Here is an 18,697-nt window from a genome sequence, read left to right on the forward strand (position 1 = left end):
CGGGTTGTTTATTCACAGATGCACAATAAGTGTTGTCAAACCAGGAACACTAGTTGAATTGTGGTTGATTTGTCAATAATTGATGGCATTAATCGATTAGTATGGATGTTATTTGAGAATCAATAACCTTATTGGCTAGTGTGTTAAATTATGAAAATACACTGAGTATGGGGTGTTTTTGGAAATAAATGTAGTCAAACCTTCATGAATAACCAATCTGTCATGTATAGTTTTAACTGGTTATATAATCACAGCTGATAGGTTTTTTGTAAATGATCAATACCTATGTTATAATTTGATTATTAACTGGTGGTGGTTATTTTTTCAGAGAAAAAGATAAGAAATGTCAAAACAACAAAACTTCAGTCATGTTAATTGTCATATTCAATTCAGTTATACCTTTAGAGATATAATTACAGATAAATTATGTAGAAAAGCATCAGAATTAATGTTATTTAATGATTTCAGTGGATTTGAGTGGGACTGGGATTAAATGTGTTGGAATAATGGGTTGTTTATACACAGAAATGCACAAGAAGTGTTGTCAAACCGGAAAGACTAGTTGAATTGTGGTTGTTTTATCAATTATTGATTGTATTAATTGATTAATATGGATCTTATTTGAGGATCAATAACTCTATTGACGTGTGTGTTAAATTATGACAAAATACACTGAATATGGGGTGTTTTTGGAAAGAAATGTATAAGAAATGTAGTCAAACCTTCATGAATAACAAGTCTGTCATGTATAGTTTTAACTGGTTTTTTGTAAATGATCAATACCTATGTTATATATTGATTATTAACTGGTGATGGTTATTTTTTCAGAGAAAAGGATAAGAAATGTCAAAACAAAACTTCAGCTATGTTAACAGTCATATTCAAATCAGTTATACCTTTAGAGATATAATTCCAGATAAATTATGTAGACGACCATCAGAATTAATGTTATTTAATGATTTCAGTGGATTTGAGTGGGGTTGTGATTAAATGGGTTGGAATAATGGGTTGTTTATACACAGAGATGCACAAGAAGTGTTGTCAAACCAGGAACAATAGTTGAATTGTTTTTATCAATAATTGCTTGTATTAATCGATTAATATGGATCTTATTTGAGGATCAATAACCATATTGACATGTGTGTTAAATTATGAAAATACACTGTGATTATGGATTGTTTATGCAAAGAAATGTATAAGAAATGTCGTCAAACTTTCATGAATAACACGTCTGTCATGTATAGTTTTAAATGGTTATATAATCACAGCTGATAGGTTTGGTAAATGATCAATGTCTGTGTTATATATTGATTATTAAATGGTGACGTTAGTTATTTAGAAATGTCAAAACAACAAAACTGCAGTCATGTTAACTGTCATTTACAATTCAGTTATTCTTTCAGAGACATAATTACAGTTAAATTATGTCAAAAACTATCAGAATTAATGTTGTTTACTAATGATCTTAGTGGGTTTGTGTTCGATTATGTCCAAATCTGTTGTAATTATAGGTTGTTTATAAAGAGAAATACATCAGAAATGTTGTCAAAGCAACAAAAATCCATTCATATTTAGTTTTAACTGGATAACTACAGCTGACAGGCTTAATAGAATATCAATATTTGGGACATTTAAGGATTATTAAATTGAATTTAACCTAGTTTAAGTAATAAAAGTACCCCAAATTGACTGAACTAAATCATACCTAATGGACGTCAATAATGTTGTGTAAGAATCAAAATATGTTGTAATTGTGGTTTGTTTATGCAGAGAAATGTTGTAAAAACAACAAAAATTCAGTCATTAATGTCACTTAAGGTTTTAACTGGATAATTACAGTAGATAGAGTTAGTAAATTATTAATATTCATGACATTTAGTAGTTATTAAATGATCATATGAGTTGTTTATACAAGAAATACAAACCATAATAGATAACAAACATTTGTCACATCAAATTCATTTTAAGTTTTAGACAAAATGGCAGTTGAAGTCGTGTAATTTAAGGGGATCATGAGTACAAGTGTCATGTAAAATGTCAAATATTCATTGTTTGTGCAGAGAGTTATGTAATAAATGTGGCACGAGTTTCTGTCACTGATAGTTTTAGCTGGATAATAATTACAGCTAATTAAAGTTATTGTTCATTAATGTCCAGTCGTGTAAACGTATGATAGAACATTGTTTTTATATGCAGAGAAATACACAAGCAGAGCAGTCAAATCATCACGAATAACAGAAACTAGTCATTTCTAGTTTTATACGGAGAATTAAAGTTAATGTGTTGTGTTATCCTACGTAATCTGTCGTATTTGGGTCAAAATATGTTGTAATTATTGGATGTTTGTTCAGATAAATACAGAAGAAATGATGCCAGTATTTCACGATAAACATTAAGGTCACTGTAGTGTCAGTGATATATTTACAACTTAATGGTTGTAACTGATCATAAAGTCCATATTTATCTGCAGAGTTTACGTAACATGTTTTTTTTGCTGCTGATGAAGAAATAGAATCAGAATAAATCCATCTGAGCTCTGACCTGAAGGTGATTTAGAAAGAAAACTTTAGGATTTAGTGTAAAACTCTGGGTGATTCAAATACAGAGGAAGAAATGGGTAAAAATGTTCATGTTTATTTAAAAAAAAAAAAAAAAAATTAAAAAGAGGAAAAAATCCGGAGTTTTTAGTCAGATATGACAAGAAAACACGTCTACAACTCGTAGAAATCAGAGAAAACTAAATTTTTTATTTGGTCGTAACTTGTCCACATTTAATAAGAATAAACTGTGATTGGATCATGTATTTAACCTGTGGTATCACACACACAGAGTCCTTCTAAACACCAAAAGTGTGTAATGTATGCAGCGCCATAGTAACGTCAAGAGGTGAAAGAGCAGGACTCGGTGACCCGATACCTGTGGATTTGTGCTGATAAAGATGCGATGCTGATACCGAAGCTCTGTGTCCTTGTACGTGGATGACATCAGATGGAGGTTTATGACGCTGGTTACAAGGCGGTTGGCCGGCGTTTACGGGCAAACGTCCATATGTGATCATCTGCACGTCCACTCGGGTTACAGCAGGTTCAGACGCTCAAATGTGGATCTGTGACGTGGGTTGGAAGTCTGATGGCAGATTCATGTCAGGATGTGATACGATAACAGGCTCCGACTCCGAATTAAAACGGTTTTCCAGGTTTTAGAGGAAGCATCGGCTCTGAAACTCTGGGTTTTAATGGATTTATTTATTGTTTTATACAGTAAAATCGGTTAAATGTCATTGTTTTCTGTTATTTCACTGTAGAGGTGTAACGATCTGAAAATGTCATATCACAGTTGGCTTATTTAACAGGGACATTGCTGTAAATGCACCAGTTTGAGTAATGACTATTTTTCATCTGCAGTAACTGGACAGATGTGAAATTTTCGCCCTTAAAAGTAAAACAAGGTTAAAAACATGCGATTTTTAAAAGATATACCTTTAAAATATCTAAATACAGACGAGTGTGTTCATACAAACATTAATAATTAATAACACATCAGATAAAGTTAGTAAAAAACTGAGAAAATACACCTTGAAATTAGACGTATTAAAAAATATAACAGTACATTTTTCCAGCTGATATATCATCATATGTGGTAATAAATTAATAATTGTTTTAATTGTTTTCAGTTTTTCTAATCAGCTCCTTGTCTGATGTATAAACTACGAACTCATTTACACATGATAACGTCTGCGATCTCCGTGGTATCGCTGCGTGTTTTAATCTTAAATCAACATGTAAGTGTTGGAGTGTGTTTAAGTGCAGGTGGAAGGTCAGCGTTGTTGACTCAGGTTTATGTTTATGTTTGTGTCGTAGGTTCATGAACAGACGAGCCTCTGCTAACTGCCGCTACCAGCCCACATGCTACGAACACGCCGCCAACTGCTACACCCACGCTGTGAGTGACCACACCCCCTTCCTTTTTTCAGTCATTTTTTTTATCATAGTGGTGAGCCTTTTTGGTCATTCTGATGCAGATTTTGTTCAATTTTGTCAATTTTTTAATATTCTTTTTTGTTAGCATTTTTGTTAATTTTGTTTATCCTTGTGTGGCACATTTTTGTTAATTTTGATGCTTGTTTTCTCCATTGTTTGTTTATGTTCATTTATGATGTGTATTTTGTTCAATTCTGTCCATTTTTTGTTTATACGTTCATTTTTGTGCAATTTTATAATTTTTTTTTGTTTTTTCTATTTATTTTTGTACATTTTTATCCTTGCCTTGCGCATTTTTGTCCATTTTGATGCTTGTTTTGTTAAATTTTTTGTTTATGCTCATTTTTGTTCATTTTTTTATGCATGTGTGGAGTATTTTCGTTCATTTTGATGTTTATTTTGTTCAGTTTTGTCCATTTTTTTGTTACTTATACTCATTTTTGTACATTTTAATGTTTGTTTTGTTCAATTTTGTAAATTGTTTTGTTTTTAATATTCATTTTTGTTCATTTTGATGCTTATATTCAGTTTGGTCCATTTTTTTTGCTTGTTAAATTCAATTTTTAGTATTTTTGTTCATTTTTTTATCCATGTGTTGTGGATTTTTGTTCATTTTGATGCTTATTTCATTCAATTTTGTCCATTTTTTTGTTTCTTCAATTCATTTTTGTCCATTTTGATGCGTATTTTCTTCAGTTTTGTCCATTTTTTTGTATCGTATGTTCATTTTGTTGCTTATTTTGTTCATTTTGATGCTTATTTTTGTTCATTTTGATGCTTATTTTTGTTCATTTTGATGCTTATTTTTGTTCATTTTGATGCCTGTGTAGTTCATTTTTTATAAATTTTGTTGCTCATTCTGTTCATTTTATTGATTTTTTTTTTTTTTTTTTTTTTTTTTTTGTATCCCAGACCCCTGTTAGAAAAGAAACCCTTGACTTCAACGTGTCCACATACTTTTGTCCATATAATGTAGCTAACATTGACAGATCTCGATGACTCTGACCTGTACTAACGCCTGCATTCGTCTTCAGTTCCTTATCGCGCCGGCCTTCGTGGGGATGGCGCTGCTTCACCGTCTGTCCGATAACCGCTGGGAGACCATCACCGCCTGGGTCTACGGCATCGGACTGTGTGCTCTGTTCCTCGTATCCACCGTTTTCCACATCATCACCTGGAAGAAGAGCCACATGAGGTGAGGAGGAAGAGAACAGAATAGAATAGAATAGAATAGAATAGAATAGAATAGAATAGAATAGAATAGAATAGAACAGAATAGAATAGAATAGAATAGAATAGAACAGAATAGAATAGAATAGAACAGCCTTTATTGTCATTGTGTGTACAGTATTAGTAGTGCTACTCCAGTCAGTACAACAATATGAATAAAAAAAATTAAATTAAGAATAGAACTAAAAGTAGACTAAAAATAGACATAAAACATGAATAGACACAATATTATCATTATGTATAACTATGATCAAGTCTATATAAAAGTATAGTCTAATATATAAAAGTAATGCATTTATGTTTGAATAAATATTATGTTGCTGCAAGAACAGAGGATTATTGCATGAACTTATTGCCCATAATTCACGAATGAACTGAGTTAAAATTAAAGACGAGTTAAAACCCTCCACTTTAACATAAATGGGTCAAAATGACCCGCGTTCAAATCAGTGTGTTTTTAATTGCACTTTTGTCATGATAAAAATAATCATTTTCATTATATTTTGGTCCAAAAAAGAATGGTTTCATGTTTGAAATATTTATTTAACATTTTTAACAATTTTAATTTTTTTTTTTTTTTTTTTTAAATTTTGAAAAGCATAGTATATATATTATATAATGTCCACATCCATGTACTGAGTGAGTCCTTTGGTTTTACTGTAAATGAATTAAAGGTTCACATGTAATTCTGTTGTAAATGAATGTGGGTCATTTTGACTAAAATATGGAAGTTTAAGGGGTAGGAATAAAAAAAAAACTACAATTACAACAATAACATCAAATCTATAAAAGGTAAATTAAACATTTAAATAACACAATATCATTAACATGTTTTTTGTGGAATACCTGGAATATGAAATTATAACAACTTTAAGATATTACAATAAAACCACCTGACCGGGTCATTTTGACTGTGTTTTCAGTTGAGTTTTGATGCTTGTGTTGAGCATTTTTGTTAATTTTGATGCTTATTTTGTTTAGTTTAGTCCATGTTTTTTTTTGTTTCCTTATTCATTTTTGTTAATTTTTATGCTTATTTTGTTAAGTTTAGTCCATTTTTTTGTTTCTTATATTCATTTTTGTTTATTTTGATTTTTGTTTTGGTCTGTTTTGTTCATTTTTTTTGTCACTTATGTTCATTTTTGTTCATTTTGATTCTTATTTTGTTCAGTTTAGTCCTTTTTTTTTCTTTCTCACATTCGTTTGGACCCACTTGTGCATCTAAGGGTTAAATTGTGTTTGTTGTTCCAGGGCTGTTGAACATTGTTTCCACATGTGTGACAGGGTGGTCATCTACTTCTTCATCGCTGCCTCCTACACTCCGTGGTGGGTTTACTGACACGCTCGGTCTTTTGGGTGTTTACTGTGGATGTAAACCCTAACAGTGTGTCGTTGTTGTTGTGCTTCAGGTTGAACCTCCGTGAACTGGGCCCTTTAGCTGCTCACATGCGCTGGTTTGTGTGGTTGATGGCGGCTGCAGGGACCATCTACGTCTTCAACTACCACGAAAAGTCAGTTTATTTCACACGACAGTCCACGTTTCTACAGATAGGCATCATTTACTGATGAATAAATAAAAAATACTCAGCATTTATGCTCATTTTTCTTTGTTGATTCACTGATTATTACATCTGTTACAGTTTATATCATCAATTTCAACAGAACGTTTCTTTTTTTTAGTTCTTCAGAATCATTTTTGTGTCATTCTATTACCATGATATAAAATGAATAAATAAATAAACTATAACAGAGGATCCAAGTTAAAGAACAACTGATAAAATACAGAAGAGTTTGTGTAAATGCCTTAAATCCTGTTTTAGATCAAATGACAATAATTCTGACAAATAAATTAATGCGTCAAAATATTATGTTTAATTGTATTTAATAAGACACCAGAAAACATTAACGGTTTGTCGTTTAAATTCACCTTTTTTAGGGATTAAAATGTCTTGAATGAAGAAATATTCACGTGTTTTAACCCTTAAAGACATGAAAATGTTTTTATAATGATGTCGAAGTGAGTTTTTCTCTTTAATTAACTTTTCTTGGGTGATTTACTGCTATTTATTCTAATATTATCTTCTGTATTTTAGTTTAAATCCTGTATTTTCCTATTCACTGATCATGTAGATATTCATTAATGCTCAGAATAAATTCAAAGGTTATTATATCAGAAACAGAAAAAAAAAGAAGAAAAAGTGACTTTTTTATTCAAATCCCTCATTAGCTGAACATAAACCCAGTGTCTACAACCATGAACATTGACTGTCTAAATAAAAAGCACAAAACACAGGAAGAGTTCACAGGGGAAAAAAAAACTTATTTTTGAAGAAATTGCACTAAAATGGTCCGAGCAGACTGTTAGTTTTATCAGTTATTCTTTAACTTGGACCTATGGAAGATGATGAGGGCCACTGGGACAAAATAAAATAAGGTTCAATATATATTTTTAAAATTATTTTATTATAATAAAAAAAGTCAGAATTCTGGCTTTTTTCTCAGGATAATAAAAATAATAATAAAAACATATATTGGACCTTATTTTTCTTTTTTTTCCCCAGTGGCCCTCATCATCTTCCATAGGATCCTCTGTTATAGTTCATACTATTTTTTGTCATGTTAATAGAATGAAACAATAATTATTCTGAATAACTTAAAAAAAAAAAATAAAGAAACATCCTGTAGAAACTGATCCACAGATGTAATTATCAGAAAATCTGTCAAAAGGCTTAAATCTGTGAATATTTGGTTGTTTTGTGCTGAATTATTTCTACCGTTAATAAAACCGACTCTGATACTGGAACCATGTGAAGGTTTGACTGTAGTTGAATCAACTTGAACTGGTTTTTCTGTTTGTCGGTGTTTTCAGGTATAAACTGGTGGAGCTGGCCTTTTATTTAACCATGGGTTTCTTTCCTGCGTCCGTTGTCACTTCAATGGTAACGTTTTCATTTACTTCTTCAGCTGCTTCATTAATGTTTTATTAGACACATTATTAGACATTTAGTAACAGACTGAATATTGGTCCAATTACAGTGATTTATATGAAAACATTTCAGGTTGTTTATATTTGTTCAGATTATTCACATTTTTTGTTAAAGGATAGTTCGTAAATGTAAATATTTTCATGTATTTTTATTTTTTATCCTAAAACAAAGAGGAAAAGTTTGCATTTGTCATAATTTCTGTTTTTCTGTCATTATTTTACCGGCTCTGTTCCACTTCACATTAAATTGAACTAAAATTGTTTGAACATTTTCAGTCTAAATATTGATAATTACCCCGCCCCCTAAAGGGGAGGCAAGGGCTATTGTTTTTTGTTTGTTTGTTTGTTTCCACTTTAGCAGAAAAACTATTGGTTGAATTCATACCTAATTGGGTTTATAGATTGCCAGTGACCCAAAATAGATGTGATTACATTTTGGGAAAAGTAGGTCAAAGTTCACATTTTTTATGAATTTTTTAAAATCTTTTTTATTTTATTTTTTTTTCATTTACTTACAATGGGTGAAATTTCAAATCGCTATAAAAACGTCAATTTTTACTCAATTTACTTATAACGTTGCTGACATATAGAGATTAATTTTAGACATCACTCTGCTAAATATCTAAGCGATAGCTTGTTTTTGAAGCTTTTTGTTACATTATTAAATCTTTTTTTTTTCCCATTTACTTATAATGGGCGAAATTCCAAATGTCTATAAAAACATCCATTTTGTTTTAATTTACTTCAAACTTACCACATATATAATTTTTATATCTAACAAATATTGAATATGGATAAAGAGTGGATTGATGCTGAAATAAGCGACAGTACATGTGAGGGACAGGGTTTGTTGTGCCTGGAACCAGTTGTTTCAGGTGTTTTTCTGTCTGTCGCTGCCCCCTGGTGGTCATACTGTAAAAGACACCGTGTGGACACCGTGTGTTCAGGGGAGCGATGGGACCGGTTCTGATCCTATTCTGACTTTTCTAATTCTTATTCTGAATCTACTGTACACTTAATTCTTTCATTGCATGCATTCTTCTGACCTCTGGTATAAAACTGAAAACTATCTTATATCTAATTGTAATGAAAATACAGCGATAACATCTGAAAATGTACTTGCATATTTTGAACATGACATGTAATTTTGAATTTATTGTTAAATTGATCATTTTATTTTGAAAATTTCACACACACAAAAGTAATTATGCCAAAACACGCCCAAATTTTAAAGTCTGAATGATTTAATTTGAAAAATATATGAAATCACTGGAATTTATGTTTAACAAGAAAAGCACAAACACTGACAATTTATAAAGAATTCATTAAAATTGACCAAATTTACTCTCTGATATATTTTTTTTCTTAGGTATTTATATTTTAAGTTATTATTAATAATGTTATTATTATTATTATTATTTGTCTTCTTTGTGTCTGTAAGCCTCTGCATTATGTTAATTTATTTGTTTGGACGATTTTTCCTTTTAACATTTTGATGTTTGTTCAAAATTTCTTGATGTTTTGTATGCGCATTTGTTTGTTTGTTTGTTTGTTTGTTTTGATCCCCATTAGCTGCTATTCAGCACAGCAGCTACTCTCCCTGGGGTCATTAACAACATAAATACAAAGCACTACAATTTCCCACAAGTCACTCAACAAACAGGATGTACATACTCTCAACACAATAACACAAAAACCAAAATTCAACAAGCACACAATGCAAAACAACGACAGTAACAATAAGAATACCAACAACAACAGAAAAAAAGAATGCATAAACCCAAAAACAGAAACAAAAAACATATTTTTACTCATTTTCACTATTTCACACATATATTTTCAATAAAGTTGGAAAAAACCATCTGATCCTGTTTTTTTTCCTAACCTTTCTTTATTTGGAGTTTTGCAGAAATTGGGCAAAACAAACCCAGCATCATATGTGACAAATCAATTGAAAATGAATTGTTGCACAATTTCCATTTTTTTACAGGTACACAAAAACAAAAATCCTGATCCTGTTTTGACATGTTATTTTTTTGTTTGTTTGTTTTTTCGCCATCTCCTCAGTCGAACACCGAGGGTCTCCACGAACTGGCCTGTGGCGGACTCATCTACTGCCTCGGCGTCGTGTTCTTCAAGAGCGATGGCATCATCCCGTTCGCCCACGCCATCTGGCACGTGTTCGTGGCGCTGGCGGCGGCCGTGCACTACTACGCCATCTGGAAATACCTCTACAGGAACCGTGGCGACGGCGACCACGCCCTCCTCCTCGACTCATGACCTGACGCCCACGCCGCGTCCACGGCGACAACGTTTACCACAAATGTGACCACAAATTGTTTACGGTTTTCTACGGTGACGGAGAGCGGCGTTTTCCAGTGTCTCCCAGAGTAAAATAAAAGCTATTTTCACAACTGTTTTATACCAAAACCAAAAAAACAAAAAAAAAACAAAAAAAACCCCCACTTGAGCGACGAGGGACTTTTGACTTCCTGTTTTCGTATTAACCTCAGCACATCCAAGGCCGATCCCAGGGTTCCACACCAGGATTTTCTATCGACTAAAGTCACATTCCAGGCGACGGAGGTTTTCGTACATTTCAGTCAGTGATCGAGGTGCTAAACCGGCGCTTTTTCGGTTTTTAGCCCGGTTCGAGTCAAGTTCAGGTGGAAAAAAAACCAAAAAAAAAACAGAATATTGACAGTGTTCTTTCCTGTGTTTATTTGAATCCAGGTTCCGTCTGTTCACTGTGTTTTATTTCTCTGGTTGGATCTGGATGTAGTTGTCAGGGAAGTATTTGGCGCCTCCTGCTGGTGGGTGGAGGAACCGCAGCACCGGAATAAAACACCGCATTTCTGAAAACCACGAATCAAATCTGAACCAAAAGTATTTATTATCAGCTACAAACGAACAGATTGACATGATTGGATGTTTAACCCTCTGGTGTCCCGCCCACAGAAGGTCCTTTAATCACCTCCAGCCCATAATATGCACAGAACAGTAGGAATGTCAGGATGGTTTTCATATGGTTTAGATTTGACCTTTTTATTTTTTATTTTATATTTCATCAACTTTAGCCATAAACAAAAATACCAAATACTGATAACTTTAATATTTTTAACCCTTTAAATGTCATGTTTATAATGGAAACAAACCATCAATTTGATACAAAAAACAAATTTTTTTAATATTCTACATAATTTTTTTTTTTTTTCCCATTCTTGCATATGTCAGTGATTAACACCAACATTTACTAAACTTAACAGTAATTAAAATGCAGTGTAAGAAATGGGTAAAAATGTTAATGTTTATGAAAGAAAAATTTTAAAAAAGGGTAAAAATGCCGAGTTTTCAGTCGGATACGACAAGAAAACGTGTCAAGAACTTGGAGAAATCAGAGAAAACTAGAGGTTTTCTTTGGTTGTAACTTGTCCACATTTAATAAGAATAAACTGTGATTGGATCATGTATTTAACCTCTGGTATTTATGCCCATAAAGTTCTAAACAACAAAAGTGTGTAATCTGTGCAGGCGCCGAAATAATGTCCAAAAAATTTCAGACGCTTTTTTATGTTTTTTTTTTTTCTTCAACTTGAGCCATCAAAAAAATGACCAAATATTCAATAACCATCATATATTTAACCCTTTAAATGCTGTTTGTAATATAAACAAACCATATTTTTTGATGCACCCCCCCCCAGTATTCTCCATAAAAATGGCATCAGTTATTTTTTTATTTATTTATTTTTTCTTCTTGTCATATGTCAGTGATTAACACCAACATTGGTTCATATTCATTATTATTTTTGGTTCTAGGTCAAATGTTAAATGTGTCAGTGTGTATTTTGTACTCACTTGGTGGAAGGGTTAAGGCTCCGTTCAGACTGAAGGTAAATGTGGCCCAAACCCGATTTTTTTACCATATGTGACCTGGATCCGATCTGTTAAAGACAGTTTGAACAGCACTAATCTGACACTTTCATTTGTGATCCTAAATCTGACCCGGACCACTTTCATATGCGGTCCTAAATCTGGCCCAGACCACTTTCATATGCGGTCCTAAATCTGGCCCAGACCACTTTCATATGCGGTCCTAAATCTGGCCCAGACCACTTTCATATGCGGTTCTAAATCTGTCCCAGACCGCTTTCATATATGGTCCTAAATCTGGCCCAGACCACTTTCATATGCGGTCCTAAATCTGGCCCAGACCACTTTCATATGCGGTCCTAAATCTGGCCCAGACCACTTTCATATGCGGTTCTAAATCTGTCCCAGACCGCTTTCATATGTGGTCCTAAATCCGATACGTAGCTGATGTTTTCTAATGCAACTTCAGTCTAAACGGCCAGGTTGCATTCATCCGACCTTTACGTCATTGAAATGCGACAAACGTCACAGTTCTTCGTCCCAGGAGTGTTACTTCCGTAAACACAGTGTGTGTCTGCGTGGTCTCGTATTCCATCAGGACCTCTTTAGTGCATGTGGGTCACTTCAGGGTCACATTCAGTTCAGACTGAAAACTGATAAAAGTCGCACTTAATGTAGAATATGAACCAGCACATGAAAAAATCAGATTTCACCAAAAAATCCAATTTATGCTTTAAGACCTGCTGTGTGAACGGAGCCTTAAGTAGGAATTTAACATTGTTTACATTTCTGCGATCATGAAAACCTGAACAACTTTAGAATTCTGACCTAAAACAGATCATCAAAAATACTCTGACCTTTAATAACATGAAGTGTGAAGTGTGCATATTATGCTCACATGGATACCGGAGGGTTAACGTCCATAAATGTCGGATTAAAAGTCATTTAAACCAAACACGTCATCGACAAAAACTCACCAAAGATTCAATCAAAGTTTACTCTGAGACTCATAGAATCAGTTACTTTTGCTACATCTTCATGTGTGTTGTCAACATTTAAGACTCATTTTTAGTCGGTAAAAGTTGGTAAAATATTGCAAAAAATATGCCGAAAATTAACTCGTAAATTTTGACTTAATAAAACCTAAAAGAAATTTCCAGATGTTTTAAATTTGATCTACTTTAGACTTTTTTTCATATCATATTTTACAGATTTTCGCATCATTTCTTTGTGTTAAAACAGTATTTCGTGACTGAATACAAACACACATCAACTGTGTTTCTTACACTTAGATGGAAAATTCACTTAAACGCGTATTTCAGTTGTATTCGTTAACGCTGCCTCTGATTCTGACCACATGACCTGAAGCTCCACCCCTTTTTGTCAGGTCTCATGTGACCTTGTTCAAGAAAAAATTACAGTAAATTACAAACTATTGAAAAACAAGTTTTTATTGACGATGCGTGAATGAATCCGATAGTTACTGAGATGTTTGTCTGATTAACTGATAATTTTCCAAGCGAATAAAGAGGTGATTTTTAACTTTGCAAAATATAAAGAATACTATATAATCATAATAATATAATATAATTCACCTGAACGTCATGGAGGATATTTTTAACCCATTTACATCTAACATGATGGCGACTCCCGGTATTTTTTTTTTTAAAAACACAGTATTCAGTGCATTTGCTAATGCTAATGCTAACGCTAGGTGGGTAAAATGCAGATTGATTTTCCTACAGGTTTAATTAAAGTGAATTAACCTTAAATATTATACGACAACAGTGTCGACTCGTGTAGAGAAATAGACAATGAATGAACGCAAATGGAGTTTGTGCCACAAAACACCAGATTCTAATAGAGAAAATGGTTCAATAAGTGTTAAAATGGGTTTATTTTGTGTATTCCAGGTACTTTTTTACAGTTTGGAAATAATCATTCTATACAATCAAGTGTTAAAAAACCATCTGAGAAATACACTTTGTTGACAAAAAAAAACCTTGGTATTTGTTAATAAAACCCAATAAATACAGCGTACTTGGACTAAATTACGTTTTACAAATTACGTTCTGCAACAAAATCACTAATTATTTGCCATTTCCTTAAAAAAAAAGGTCTGTTTTTCCTGTGTGTCAGTGTTTGTGCCACAAAACACCAGATTCTAATAGAGAAAATGGTTCATTAAGTGTTAAAATGGGTTTATTTTGTGTATTCAAGGCACTTTTTTACAGTTAGGAAATAATCGTTCTATAAAGTCAGTGGTTAAAAAACAAAACCATCTGAGAAATACACTTCGTTGACAAAAAAAATTGTTAACAAAGCCCAATAAATGCAGCGTATTTGGACTAAATTACATTTTTTAAATCACGTTTTGCAACAAAATCACTAAATATTTGACATTTCCTTTAAAAACAAAAGGTATATTTGTTCATACATGTGTCAGTGTTTTCATCAAATCTACAAAAGTATCAGTGAAAACCAAAACCTCCGCCTTCGTCCAAACTAAACCAAAGCCGTCTCTTCGTCCATTTCCTCGACGAACTTTGATAAAGAACCAAATCCGATCCGTGGTTTCCAGAACCGTCCGACACCTACGTTTCACTCTGGTTCATTTCATTTTTTTAATCTGAACGTTGATGTCCAGGTGTTTTTTTTTCCGGTGCTTTAATGTGAACAGTGATGGGTCGAGTGCACGCTCATTCTTCTGTGGTTGGGTTTGTCCACTGGGGGGCGCCGTGTTTGTGTCCGACCACTGAATTAACCCGACGTCCACGTGTTTTGTAAAAATGCGCTTTAACGCCTCCAGATTCTAAACCTCCTATCTGGTGTTTTTTGTAAACAGACCATGGATTTCCTCAACCACTGTGTTTTGTAATGTTTGTACGTTCTGCCGGTTCCGTTTGGTTCTGTTCGGTTCTGGCCTTCGCGGGGTTAAATATCTGCTTCCTGTCTGTTCTGTTCACGATGCTGCGTCGACACCAATGATCCTCCACTGTACGAGCATCACCTTTATAATGTGAAAATAAAACGTGATACTGTTCCACGTCTCGGTCTCCTTTTAATGGGCATTAAGTTTTAATACTGGGGCGTCAAACATGCGCTCCGCCTGAGAGGTCAGTCCGACCCACAGGAGCAAAAGTACACTGAAGATATGAACAGTCAACTGGTCTGACTGGTTTTAGTTCAGGTTCCACATTCAGACCAGTTTGATCTAAGGCAGGGGTGTCCAACATACGGTCCGGGGGCCAAATCCGGCCCGTCAAACGGTCCAGTCCGGCCCTGGGATGAATGTGAAATCCAAAAATGACGCTGAAGATATTAATCAGGAGTGTGTGTGGGCGGGGTTACAGACCAGCGAAAGCTATGAGCCGCCATTTTTAAAACTACAACCAGTGGGTTTTTAGTTTAGTTTTTAGAGAAAGAGTTGTAGACGTCCAAAACAAGCAGCAGTGACAGAGGAGGAGACCCAGTGTTTTCTGAAACTGGGGTTCTTCAACTGAAGACCTAGACCAGTCGGAGGGAGGAGCCTCTGGAACACAGCCAGTGTTCAAAAAATATATATATAAAAAAACAGCTGTTGTGCCGACTGGGTTCGTATCCCTGCTCAGAACTGTTTCTCCTGTCTGCAAGAGCATAATTTCAACTTTTTATCTTCTAATTTCGATAAACAATTTATCCCTATGGTAAGTCATAATTCTTTTTATTATTATTATTATTTTAAATAAACATGTACTTATACATAAGGAACCACACAGACAATATAAAAAAAACAAACTAGAAGCACTTAAAGAGCGCAGACCTCCACCAAGGCAGATCAGTGGGCCCCTCCATGCCCCCACCCCCCGATCACCACCAAAATTTAATAATCATTTGTTCCTTGTGCCAGTATCAACATTTCCTGAAATTTTCATCCAAATCCATCCATAACTTTTTGAGTTATCTTGCACACAGACAGACGAACAAACCAACGCCGGCAAAAACAGAACCTCCTTGGCGGAGGTAACAAATTATACAACAAACCTACAAACCTATGAAAACCCCAAAAAACGGAAAAAAACACAACAACCAAAAAAAACAACAACAGCAAGATGAATAATATTATCAAGCCCTCTTTAAGTCATTATTCTGACAAAGAAGGCCTAAAGTCACTTTGGTACAGACAGACAGACAGACAGACGGATGACCAAACCCTGGTGAGGGTAAAAAAACATCACATTTGTTCATTTATTCTCAGACAAAGTAAATGTAAAATACATGAATTTAAATGAATCCAATGAAAACGCTGTCAATCACATGATGTTTGATTACAGAGATCCTTTGGAAAAACTGGATTAAATCTGACACATGGAAGGGTCTGTGACGGTTCAGCTGAACGTGTCTGTGTTCGATGGACGTCAACGCAGTCGTCACATCTGCAGGGGAGTCAAACATGCGGCCCGGGGGCCAAATGCGTCCCACCAAAGGTTCCAATTCGGTCCATGGGATGAATTTGCAAAGTGTAAAAACTCCACAGTCCAGGCTGTGGAACTCATTTTAGTTCAGGTTCCACAAACAGACCAACATGATCTACAGTCAAAAAATAACAGCAGAACCGACAAAAAAGAATGACTGCAGATTTTCTTCTGGGTTTGATGTGAAAAACATAATATTACATTATGTCTGTAAATAATGACAACTTCAAATATTTGTCTTTGTTTTAGTGCAAAAAATAACATTAAATTATGAAAATATTTACATTTACAAACTATCCTGTAACAATAAAATGTGAATAACCTGAACAAATATGAACAACCTGAAATGTCTAAAGAAAATTCAGCATAATTTGAACTATTTTAGTGTCTTTGTAGATTCGATCCATAATGCACATGTAGAAATGAGAAGCTGAGGCAGAATATTGTTAAAATTACACTTAATTTTCTTAGGAAATTTCAGTATTTTCAGGTATATTTTTTGTTTGGATAGTTTATAAAAGTAAGTTTTTTCATAATTTAATGGGGTTTTTTTGCACTAAAAGACAAAAATTTGGAGTTGTCATTATTTATAGGTTATTCTGTTACTATTTTACTTGAGATCAAATTGGGCTGAATGTGGCCCCTGAAAGAACATGAGTTTGGGACCCCTGCACATCTGATTGTTATTTTTTTCTTATGCCTATAAATTATTACTGAAGGGTTTGATGTAGATGTATCAGAGAAAAAAAACAGCCAAACATGCAGTGGATGATCACATTCTTCTGGAACATGTAGAACAACAAAAAATGGAGAATATTTACATTTATAACAGAAAAAAAAACACCAAAAACATCTGGGTCTGTCTGTCGTCCTGTAGAAGTCCACATTTACATCAGTAGGATTCATGTGGACAGAAAAAACACAACGGAAAAACACAGTGAAATGGAACAGACGGATGAGGACAGAAGATTTGTTTATTTATTTATTTATTTATTTGCACATCATAAAACAGCAAGAGAAAATTAACAAAACAAACCAACATTCAAACAAGTAACATCATTGAGCAGGAGAGGTTAGAAGCTGAAAATAAACAATACACAAGAAAAAAAAAAAGACTTAAAAATACAATGTAACTGAAATAATAAACCAAAGAAAAACCAATAAAAATGTAAATCTAATTCCAAATCCATCCATCCATTATCCACCGCTTATCCGGGGCCGAGTCACGGGGGTAACAGTCTAAGCAGGGACGCCCAGACTTCCCTCTCCCCAGACTCCTCCTCCCCAGACTTCCCTCTCCCCAGACTCCTCCTCCCCAGACTTCCCTCTCCCCAGACTCCTCCTCCCCAGACTTCCCTCTCCCCAGACTCCTCCTCCAGCTCTTCCGGGGGGACCCCGAGGCGTTCCCAGGCCAGCCCACAGACATAGTCTCTCCAGCGTGTCCTGGGTCTTCCCGAGGTCTCCTCCCAGCGGGACATGCTCAGAACACCTCCCCAGGGAGGCGTCCAGGAGGATCCGAAACAGATGCCCGAGCCACCTCAGCTGGCCCCTCTCAATGTGGAGGAGCTCGGCTCTACTCTGAGCTCCTCCCTGGTGACTGAGCTCCTCCCCCTATCCCTAAGGGTGCGCCCAGCCACCCGACGGAGGAAACTCTTTTGGACCGCTTGTATCCGGGACCTTGTCCTTTCGGTCATGACCCAAAGCTCATGACCATAGGTGAGGGTGGGAAGGTAGACTGACCGGTAAATCGAGAGCTTCGCCTCTCGGCTCAGCTCCTTCTTCACCACAACCGACTGATACAGCGACCGCATCACTGCAGACGCTGCACCGATCCGTCTGTCAATCTCACGCTCCATCCTTCCCTCACTTGTGAACAAGACCCCGAGATACTTGAACTCCTCCACCTGGGGCCAATTCCAAATCATCAAATACAAATCAAATAATGATACACAGCCTTACATTTTTTCATGAATTCCAGTCCTTTTCAGATGCTTTTTAAACAATGATAAAGAAGATGTCGTTTGAAGTTCAGGTCATAGATTATTCCACAGATTTGGTCCACCATATTTTAGAGAATATGGACAGAAGTTCGGCAGTACGGATGATAAAATTTGCTTGAATATCGTGTAGAAGAATTGTGAATAATAGAAAAAAATATAAAGAAGTTCTGGAAACTT

General features: G+C 34.6%; 1 protein-coding gene across 2 annotated transcripts in view; it reads left to right on the forward strand.

Moving 5' to 3' along the window:
• LOC115423811 (monocyte to macrophage differentiation factor-like) overlaps positions 1-10,871 on the forward strand; it is a 39,567-nt gene extending 28,696 nt beyond the window's left edge. For both annotated transcript variants that reach the window (XM_030140862.1, XM_030140863.1), the window contains exons 2-7: positions 3,861-3,942; positions 5,015-5,175; positions 6,462-6,536; positions 6,620-6,721; positions 8,080-8,149; positions 10,264-10,871. In XM_030140862.1, the coding sequence (XP_029996722.1) occupies positions 3,861-3,942; positions 5,015-5,175; positions 6,462-6,536; positions 6,620-6,721; positions 8,080-8,149; positions 10,264-10,476 (703 nt within the window). In that variant the 3' untranslated portion in view covers positions 10,477-10,871. The remainder of the gene's footprint in view (positions 1-3,860; positions 3,943-5,014; positions 5,176-6,461; positions 6,537-6,619; positions 6,722-8,079; positions 8,150-10,263) is intronic.
• The last annotated feature ends 7,826 nt before the right edge of the window (positions 10,872-18,697 follow it).

This window comes from Sphaeramia orbicularis, chromosome 8 (genome assembly GCF_902148855.1).
Source record: "Sphaeramia orbicularis chromosome 8, fSphaOr1.1, whole genome shotgun sequence".
Taxonomy (NCBI): domain Eukaryota; kingdom Metazoa; phylum Chordata; class Actinopteri; order Kurtiformes; family Apogonidae; genus Sphaeramia; species Sphaeramia orbicularis.